Source organism: Cebus imitator, unplaced genomic scaffold, assembly GCF_001604975.1.
Source record: "Cebus imitator isolate Cc_AM_T3 unplaced genomic scaffold, Cebus_imitator-1.0 Scaffold52, whole genome shotgun sequence".
Lineage (NCBI taxonomy): Eukaryota > Metazoa > Chordata > Mammalia > Primates > Cebidae > Cebus > Cebus imitator.
In genome coordinates, this window is record NW_016107367.1 from 7053114 (window position 1) to 7063186 (window position 10073).

Here is a 10073-nt window from a genome sequence, read left to right on the forward strand (position 1 = left end):
TTTTTGTCAGTCTGTCACCCAGGCTTTGGTGCATGGGTGATCACAGCTCACTGCAGCCCTGACCTGCCAGCATCAACAGTTATCCCCACGTTAGCCTGCCAAGGACCTGGGACTACAGGCATGGCCTACCATGCCATCTAATTTTTGTATTTTTTGTAGAGACAAGAGTTTGACCATGTAGCAAAGGATGGTCTCAAATTCCTGGGCTCAGGCAATCCTCCTGTCTCAGCCTCCCAAAGTGCTGGGACTACTGGCATGAGCCACCATACCCAGTACACATAAAAACTTTCATTGGAAATAAATTTCTGAATGATAGAGGTGGATTGTGTTCCCCTCCTCCCTAATTAATACATCCATAGGTGAATATACTTATAGCTAGAATTTAGTAGAGCTCAGCATACATTTTATTTTAAATTTAAAAAATAGATACAAGCTTGAGAAATACTGATGTTATAAATCAGTAGATGAGAATTGAGAGATTTTTCAGGAGCAACATCACTTAGTTCTTTGGATTTCTGAGAGTCATGTGAAAAAAATGTGTAAGATGGGAAAAGAGAAAATGTACTGCTGGCCGTGTGTGGTTTTATACCTTTGACAGTACATAAGGGAGAATTTCTGAAGGGAGAAAAATATGGCTTTTTTGGCCTAAGTGGGAGAAGGAAGATTGTACAAGGAACTATGGGACAGGAGACCCAACATAATGCCACCACTGTCTGGAGTCTTCTCATCCGTTTTAGGAAAGAATATGTCTGGATACCTTAAAACCATCCATGCTCATGTACTACTGGAAAAGCCTTTAGGATTATACAAATCTCAGCATGAAGTAGGAATCTCCAAAAATAAAACAAGCCAATCCAGTTCTCACTATTCAGCCCTAGGGTATAGACAAAGAATTATAACACAACTCTATGCAATATAGCATGCAGGAAGCACTTTACATATAAGCTGGCATTTAATATTTGTTATTTTAGTTTGAAAAGTAATTGTCTTTAAAAAATTGCATTTATGTTCATTCTGTCTGTCTCCTGTTGTCTGGTTTGCCCCACCATGCCACTGAAATTGCTTTTAATGGGATCACCAGTACTTAAAATATCACTGAGTCCAGTAGACATTTAAAACTCTTTGACTTCTTATTAGCTTTTCTTGAGCTTGACCACTCTTCTCTTTCATGTTGTCTTTCCACGATTTTCTAGGACATGAACCTCTTTCAATTTTCCTTCTACCTCTCTGCCTGCTTTTTTCTAGTTTCTTCTGCAGGCTCCTCTTTCATAACCCATTTCTTAAATATTGATGTCTATGACCTCTGTCTTAGGCCTCTTCTTATTTTACGCTATATACGTTCCGAAAGGTTTCTCTCCTCATGCGGTGGCTTCAGTTACCCACTTGTTTATTTTTTATTTATTATTATTATTTTTTGAGACAGGGTCTCACTAAGTTGCCCAGGCTGGAGTGTAGGGGCACAATCTTGGCTCACTGTAACCTGTGCCTCCTGGGCTTAAGCATTCCTCCCACCTCAGCCTCCTGAGTAGCTGGGATTACAGGCGTGCACCACTACACCTGGTTAATTTTTGTATTTCTTGTAGAGACAGGGTTTTGACATGTTGCCCAGGCTGGTCTCACACTGCTCAGCTCAGGATCCTCCCACCTTGGCTTCCCAAAATGTTGGAATTAAAGGTGTGAGCCACCATACCTGACCTATCCTCTGTGTTCATAATGTTCATCTGTATCTTCAGTACAGATGGCTCCTCTGACCTCTAGCTGGAGAAAGCTCCAACCTCCTCTTTAGCACCTCTACCTAGATGTTTCCTTAAATGTGTACTTTGGAACTGAACTTCTCATCTTCCTTTTAACCTGCTTCTTTATGTTTCTGTATCTCAGTAAATGACATCTCTATCTAAGCAATTGCCCAAGCCAGCCTCCTGGGTGTCATTCATAATTCTTTCTTTCCTTTACCCCTCATGATGCCAATTAATTTTTCTACTTCCTAAATACGTTACAAAAATTTATCCACTTCTGACTGTCGTCAGTGTTGCTCTCTGTGCCAAACCAGCTTCTCTAGCTTCTATTACTTACAACAGCCTTCCTGCTGGCATCTTCACTTCATCTTCTACATGGTAGCTGAAGGGGCCCACTAAAAGTTTGAATCTTATCATGGCGTCCTGCATAAAGCCCTTCAATGGCTTCATATCACCCTTAAGATAAATTTCAGACTCTTTAACATGCATTACAAGACTCTTTGGAGCCTACTCTTCCTTATCTACATAGCCTTATTTCTGGCTCTTCGCCCTGGCACACTGAAGCCTAAATCAACTTTTCTTTTTCAAATACTGTGGTGTATCAAATATGTGTGTGTACTTCTTTGACTTGTGCTTTCTTTGAATCCTTCCACATGCTCTTGTCTTTGCCTGGACCGTTTTGCATGATTAACTCCTTCTAGTCTTCTGGTCCCAGCTTAAAATAGCACTCCCTCAGGTGGCCTGGGTTGAATCTACAGATTAGGTTCTATTATGTATTCAAGTAGCACAGTGTGTTTCCTCTGCATACAATCATCACACTTTAGTTACTTGTCTCTTTCATGGTATACTATCTTGTAAGCTTAGCCAGGATGGGGATCTTCTTTATCTTCTTGGTCTCTGTTTTCTTTTTAATTTTTAACTTTTGATTTTTGTGGGTATATAGGCATATATATTAATGGGGTACATGAGATATTTTGACACAGGCATACAATGCCTAATAATTACATCGGGGTAAAAGGGGTATGCATCACCTCAAGCATTTATCCTTTCTTTGTGTTACACATAATTCAATTGTGTTCTTTCATTTAAAAATGTACAATAAATTGTTATTGAGTAGCCACCTTGTGCTATTAAATACTAGATCTTATTCTTTTTTTTTGAGGTGGAGTCTCCTGTCACTGAGGCTGGCGTGCACCGACATGATCTTGGCTCATTGCAGCCTCCGCCTCCTGGGTCCAAGTGATTCTTCTGTTTCAGCCTCCCAAGTAGCTGGAATTATAGGCATGTGCTACCACACCTGGCTAATTTTTGTATTTTTAGTACAGATGGGGTTTCACTGTGTTGGCCAGGCTGGTCTCGAACTCCTGACCTCTACAGATCTGCCCGCCTCAACCTCCCAAAATGCTGGGATTATAGGTGTGAGGTACCATGCTTGGCCCTTGGGCTTATTCATTTAAACTATATGTTTGTGCCCATTAACCATCTCCCCACCCTTCCCAGCCTCTGGTAACCATCCTTCTACTCTCTCGTCTCCATGAGTTTGTTTTAATTTTTAGCTTCCATAGATAAGTGAGAACGTGCAAAGTTTGCCTTTCTATGCCTGGCTTATTTCATATAACATAATGAATGACCTCTAGTTCCATTCATGTTGTTGCAAATGACGGTATCTCATTTATTTTAATGACTGAATAGTACTCCACTGTGTATATGTACCACATTTTCTGTTTTTTGAGATGGAGTCTTGCTCTGTTTCTCAGGCTGGAGCGTAGTGGCATGATCTTGACTCACTGCAGCCTCTGCCTTTCAGGTTCAAGCAGTTCTCTGCCTTGGCCTCCTGAGTAGCTGGGATTACAGGCACCCACCACCACTCCCAGCTAATTTTTGTATTTTAAGTAGAGACGGGGTTTCACCATCTTGGCCAGGCTGGTCTTGAGCTCCTGACCACATGATCTACCCACCTTGGCCTCCCAAAGTGCAGAGATTACAGACATGAGCCACCGTGCCTGGCCCTATATTTTCTTTATTCATCTGTTAATGGGCACTTAGGTTGCTTCCAAATCTTGACTATTGTAAATAGTGTTGAAATAAACATGGGAGTGTGGGTATCTCTTCGATAAACTGATTTCCTTTTTTAGGGGTTATACCTAGCAGGGAAATTGCCAAATCATATAGTAGCTCTATGTTTAGTTTTTTTGAGGAAGCTCCAAATTGTTCTCCATAGTGGGTGTAATAATTTACATTCCCACCAGCAGTGTACAAGTGTTCCCTTTGCTCCACGTCCTTGACGGCATTTGTTACGGCCTTTTTTTTTTTTTTTTTTTTGATAGAAGCCATTTTAACTGGGGTGAGATGACATCTTATGGTAGTCGTGACTTGTTTCTCTGATGCTCAGTGATGTTGAAAACCTTTTCACATGCCTGTTTGCCATTTGTATGTCTTCTTTTGAAGAATGTCTGATCAAATCTTTTGCCCATTTTTTGATGGGATTATTAGATTTTTTTCCTATAGAATTGTTTGAGTTTCTTATATATTTTGATTATTATTCCTGTGTCAGATAGTTTGCAAGTATTTTCTGCCATTCTGTGGGTTGTCCCTTCACTTTGTTAATTGTGTCCTTTGCAATGCAGAAGCTTTTTAACTTGGTGTGATCCCATTTGTCCATTTTTGCTTTGATAGCCTGTACTTGTGGATGTCTCTGCTTTCTTTATACCTAGTGCCTAACCCATGTGTGGGCATATTTGACACCTTTGAATAAGTTAACAACTTTGTGTTCTTGTTCTTGTTATTCATAATGAACCTGGTTTTTCTCCTTAGTGTCTCAATGAGATCTTGGAGTCAGCAGATGCACCCTTAGAAGTCACTGAAGGATTCATTCAGTCAATTTCCCTGTCAGTTCCATGGGGCTCTTTGCTACAGGATAATTGTGCACTGGAAGTGAGAGGATTAGAAATGGTCTTCCGGCCTAGACCTCGCCCAGGTTGGTGTGTTGTATGTTTCTGTTTTATGTGTTTCTGCTTTTATTCTTCAGATCCTAGGAAAGTAACCTGATTACATTAAATTTAGTATTTACTTTATTATTTTGCTTTATATTTGTGAAATTTTCAGTGCTAATACACTATGACTTGGCTCTACGTGTACATTCTAGCTCTGTGTCTACACGCACATTCTATTGTGCATGTTACACATTTAGAGTTGTTTCCCTGATTATTCACAGAAACTTTAGTATACAGATTATTTGGTTTATTTAATTATTTGTTACCAGTTATCTAAAGTGACTTGGGTTTTAAAGATTCAAAAAGCATTGTGTCTGAAAGCAAGGAAGAATGCTCAAAGATTGATGGAGAAATGTTAAAGGGACACAGGATTGGGTGTTGAGGAGCTTCCATTGGCCATATGTGGAAAAATTTGAATATTGCAAAAAATGATGACAATAATGGTTTGTAGCACCCAAAATAAAAAAATCTCTAGGACCATACTGATAGACATAAATAAGTATATAAGGGTGGACAGAGAGAAGGAATGGTCTTCTTTATAGCAGAATAGCTACTTATAGAAAAAATGATAGAATTAGAGAAAACTGACAATCTAGATGACAGGTTGGTATGCAATGATAGAATTATAACCCCAAGTGCTGCCCAAACCATGAAAGTTTAAATTATGTTTAGTAGACTTAAAGGGAAATTCTGTATTTTGAAAACTGATAATGAATGCATGAAAATTGTTTTTAGTAATCTGATATTTAAATTAACTGTGATAAATGAATATGGTATTTCTCTATGGGAAGGCAAACTTTCAAATATTTTTCTCTTAGTTTAAAAGATTTTATTAAAAAGACTTAAATTCCATTTTGGAAGGCAATAATTCTTGCGATCTTTGTCAAACTTTGCTTTGAATAACTTAAAGAGGTGTGGTAGAATTTTCTCATGAGGGAAGATCGGGTAATGATTTTTCACATTTCGTATGTTTCCTCCTCCAAGGATGCTCTTTTATTTTATCTACATTTATACTAATTTCCAAAGCCTGTATCATCTGCTACACTCCTGTCACATTTTCTGTTAATTTCCTCAGCTAGAAGGGAAGAAATAACTAAAGAAGAATTAACCTCTTCTTTTAGCTTTCATAATGTTTTCAGTTGACATTCAATAGTTGTCTACTAATCGTATCTTATTTTTTTAACTGTATAGTAGGTTCTCTGAGGGTGGAATTTACTATTATTTTTTTCTACTTTCTATAGCAGGATTAGCAAACAATAACCTGCAGGCCAAATTGGTCCTGTCATCTGTTTTTATTAATAAAGTTTTATTGGAACACAGCCATACTTATTTATTTACCTTAATGGCTATGTTGCACTATAATATGAGGGTTGAGAAGTTGTGATATAGACCATATGGCCCACAAAATAGAAAATAGTGTACTCTCTGACCCTTTACAGAAAAGCTTGTCAACCCCTATGTACAATATTTATAACAGTTCTGTGGGTGTAGGATACCTATTAAATATTTGTTGAATGAATACATGAATTGATATTTGGTAAAAATGTAACATGTTATGAGAACACATTCTCTAGACTTTTTTCTGTGATTTTTTTTTTTTTTTCTTCTTGGTTATAAGGTGATATTTAAATCTCAGGAGTACTTTCTAGAGTATCGTTTACCTGGGTAACACCATGGTGTAAAGAATCTCTTAAAGGATTAAGAATTTATCTATTTGATGTGAGCAGAGGTCACCTCCAAATAAAAAAAAAAAAAAGGAAAAAAAATTATCTATTTGAAATGTGTTATTTTAAGAACTGGCATTGTTGTTAACTCTGAGAAATTATTTAGGATTAATCTGTATTTTCCACAGCAACTGGTTCTGAGCCTATGTATTGGTCAAGCTTTATGACCAGCAGTATGCAATTGGCAAAAGAATGTCTTAACCAGAAACTAACAGATGAACAAGGAGAAGGATCCCAGCCTTTTGAAGGACTTGAAAAGTTTGCTGAAACCATTGAAACAGGTTTGGTGTTACTTAGAATTTTCAAAAATTTAGATTTCATTTAGTAGTTTTGCACCTTCATGTAATGAGTTTTGTATCAGGCAAATCCATTGGAATGGATTTTTAAAAGAATTACTGTTCCCGCTTCAGAACTCTAGAATTGAGGTTAAATTTTAAATATTCCAGTTAGTTGTGTGTGGTTTGTTTTTTTGGCACCTTTGTTTCTCCATTTATTATGCTCGCATAGTGAATGGATTAGAATACAGCAGATAGTGCTAGTCGCTATCTCAGTCATCTGTTGAGCTGTAATATGGCTAAGTGCTCAGTAAAGCAAAATGTTTATTACAAAACTCAGGATTTAAGGATTTTAGTGGAAAGAAATTCAGCTTCTCCATTTTTTTAAGTTCTTTCCAAACCAGTGTTTATTTGGAGGTTTTTATTTAGTATATATGTGGTTCCTTACTCTGACAATTATTCGTTTATCTTAGTACTAAGAAGAGTAAAAGTCACTTTTATAGACACTGTTTTGAGAATCGAACATGTGCCAGAAAATTCCAAAACTGGAACTGCACTTGAAATTCGAATAGAAAGGTAAGAATTCTTATGTCTGAAAACAAATGACTCTATTGTAACTCTTACATTACATTTTCAGGGAGGTTTTGGAGATTAGAGGTAGTGAAATTAAACTATTGCATAATTTCAGAGTAAAGTGCTGCTCTTCAAGTTATGTTCTGATTTTATTCTAATTCCATTACTGAAAACTTGAAAGTGCCAGTGGGGTGTAATTATGTATAATACCATGTTGACTTCAAAGCAGGTTATTCTGTTTTTGTTATATCAAATTAGAATAATAAGCATTTGAGAGCCACTAAATTTAAGGTGCTCTTGTGGGAAAGTCAGTTTTTTCATATTAACAATGCAATATTTAGGCATATTGCATTAATATGAAAGATATATTTGTTTAATCTAAGTGCTGCTTTAGTGAGAAAGGCTAAGTCCACTGCTTTGAGGATCTTGAAATAATTATTTTAAGGTCAATATGTGCAGTAGTGATTTACTTAAAAAAATATAAACACGTGGCTTTTAGTTTTTTTTGTGTATGCCCACTTGAAGCCCTTATACATAGCTCTAAAGCAAGGTTAATTTACATACACACACCTGAGCATTGATTTGAGGGAGTAACTGGTCACCTGTGTGTTAATGCTATGTGAACTGCCAACAGAAATGAGCAGGATGCTCTGTGTGAGCACCAGAGACACTTTGTACATGGATCTATTTGGGGGCTCTACTGAATTTTAAGCAGCTGTGTTACGGTTTCTGTCTTTCACAAAACACCTATTAGTAAAACAGGTATTGTTGGCATATCTTTGGAATTAGGGTCCATTGCCTTAAATAATGTATTTTGAAAAATCTAAAATTTCATGCATTTAGAATCATATTTTGTGTTTTGTTTAAACTGAAAATTAGTCACACATAGGAATTCAAGAAATGTCATTTGTGACTTGGAGCCAAATGCTGTCTCACAGTTACCAAGAGACGTTTTGTTGAGAGTACAGGAATTGTTTTCCTTAAAGCTAACTTCAGGGAGTTATTAATTTTTACTCTCAATTTAAGCCTCATAAAGTTACCTTTTTGGAGTTAGGACCTCTTCATGAAAATATTTGCTGCAGTAAAGCACAGTGAGACTGAGCCGCATTATAGGCATATTCTAAGAAGTGCAAACACTTGAAAAAACCCTTTAACTTAAAAAAGCTATATGCTTTTCTTATTGTAAATAGGTTTTTCTAGGAGCTTTGTGTAAATGCTTTTTTAAAAAAATTTCAGAACTGTATACTGTGATGAAACTGCTGATGAATCCTCAGGAATTAATGTGCATCAACCCACTGCTTTTGCTCACAAGTTACTTCAGCTCTCTGGAGTATCTCTCTTCTGGGATGAGTTTTCTGCATCAGCAAAATCTTCTCCAGTGTGTTCAACTGCACCAGTGGTAAGAAAAACAAAACAAAAAACCCTAAAACCATTATTATAGATTTTTTAAAGAAGATTTAAATGAGGGCTATATGTATGTGTTAATGAGTCTCTGTTTTGAGATTTAACACAAATATTCAGTAATGTTAATATATATATATATATCAGAAATTTGAAAACACTAATATTTATATTCCTACCATTGTGCCGTGTATTAGGTTGAAAGAGAAATGTTGGGTACTGCATCTTGGGGGAAAATTTTGTAAAAGTTGAGTATCCCTTATTCAAAATGCTGGAACTGTGGTTTGGATTTTTGAATATTTTTATAGACATAATGAGATATCTTGGGGCTGGGACCCAAGTCTAAATATGAAATCCATTTATGTTTCTTTCTTTTTTGTTCTCTCTCTTATTTAAGGTCTGGGAAAGAATTCTTCCTTTTATTTATTTTTTTTTTTGAGATGGAGTCTCCTTTCACCCGGGCTGGAGTACAGCGGCACAATCTCGGTTCACTGAAACCTCCACCTCCTGGGTTCAAGGGATTCTCCTCTCTCAGCCTCCTGAGTAGCTGAGATTACAGTCACGAACTACCATGCCTGGCTAATTTTTGTATTTTTAGTAGAGATGAGTTTCGCCATGTTGGCCAGGCGGGTCTCGGACTCCTGACCTCTGGCAATCCACTTGCCTTGGCCTCCCAATGTGCTGGGATTACAGGTGTGAGCCACCAGGTCTGGCCTATTTATGTTTCATATATGCCTTATACACATAGCCTGAAGATAATTTTATACAATATTTTAAATAATTTTGTGCATGAAACAAATATTTGACTGCAGCCCATCACATGAAGTCTGGTGTATTTTCCTGACTTTGTGTTAGTGTCATGTTGGTGCTCAAAAAGTTTTGGATTTTGGAGCATTTTGGATTTTGGGTTTTTGCTTTAGGGATGTTTAGCCTATATTAACGTCTAATTTTTTTTTTGTTTTTTTGTTTTGTTTTTACAATAAAAACAGGAAATTAAGCAGTGTCTAAATTTACCTTACATAGTGACTGTATTGCTGAAACTTTATTCTACAAATAATATCTGAAAAAAGCTTTATAATTAAGGAGCTCTGTTAAATTCCTTCCAAGAGGAGAGTGCTTTTATAAGTCAGTCACTCTATAATTTGCCTTTCATGTTACTTTACAAAGCAGATTTTCTTAATTATACAGTGCCCAGTAGGTTTTCTTACTGCTGTAACTTGAACAGATATTATGGTTTTTTCATAAAGTCCTTTTTCATTATTTGCTTTTATTACCAGTGGACTGTGCTAACATATTACTGTGTTTCATTTTAGCTATAAGATACTGGTTTGTCCATTGTAACATAATGCAGTTTTACATGTCAAATATTTT

At 36.6% G+C, this 10073-nt stretch overlaps 1 protein-coding gene across 3 annotated transcripts in view; it reads left to right on the forward strand.

The window, feature by feature from the left end:
- The window catches only part of ATG2B (autophagy related 2B), a 90819-nt gene that overhangs the window by 11251 nt on the left and 69495 nt on the right, over positions 1 to 10073 (forward strand). For all 3 annotated transcript variants that reach the window (XM_017528175.2, XM_017528176.2, XM_037738348.1), the window contains exons 2-5: positions 4551 to 4713; positions 6582 to 6734; positions 7202 to 7304; positions 8538 to 8700. In XM_017528175.2, coding sequence (XP_017383664.1) covers positions 4551 to 4713; positions 6582 to 6734; positions 7202 to 7304; positions 8538 to 8700 — 582 coding nt within the window. The remainder of the gene's footprint in view (positions 1 to 4550; positions 4714 to 6581; positions 6735 to 7201; positions 7305 to 8537; positions 8701 to 10073) is intronic.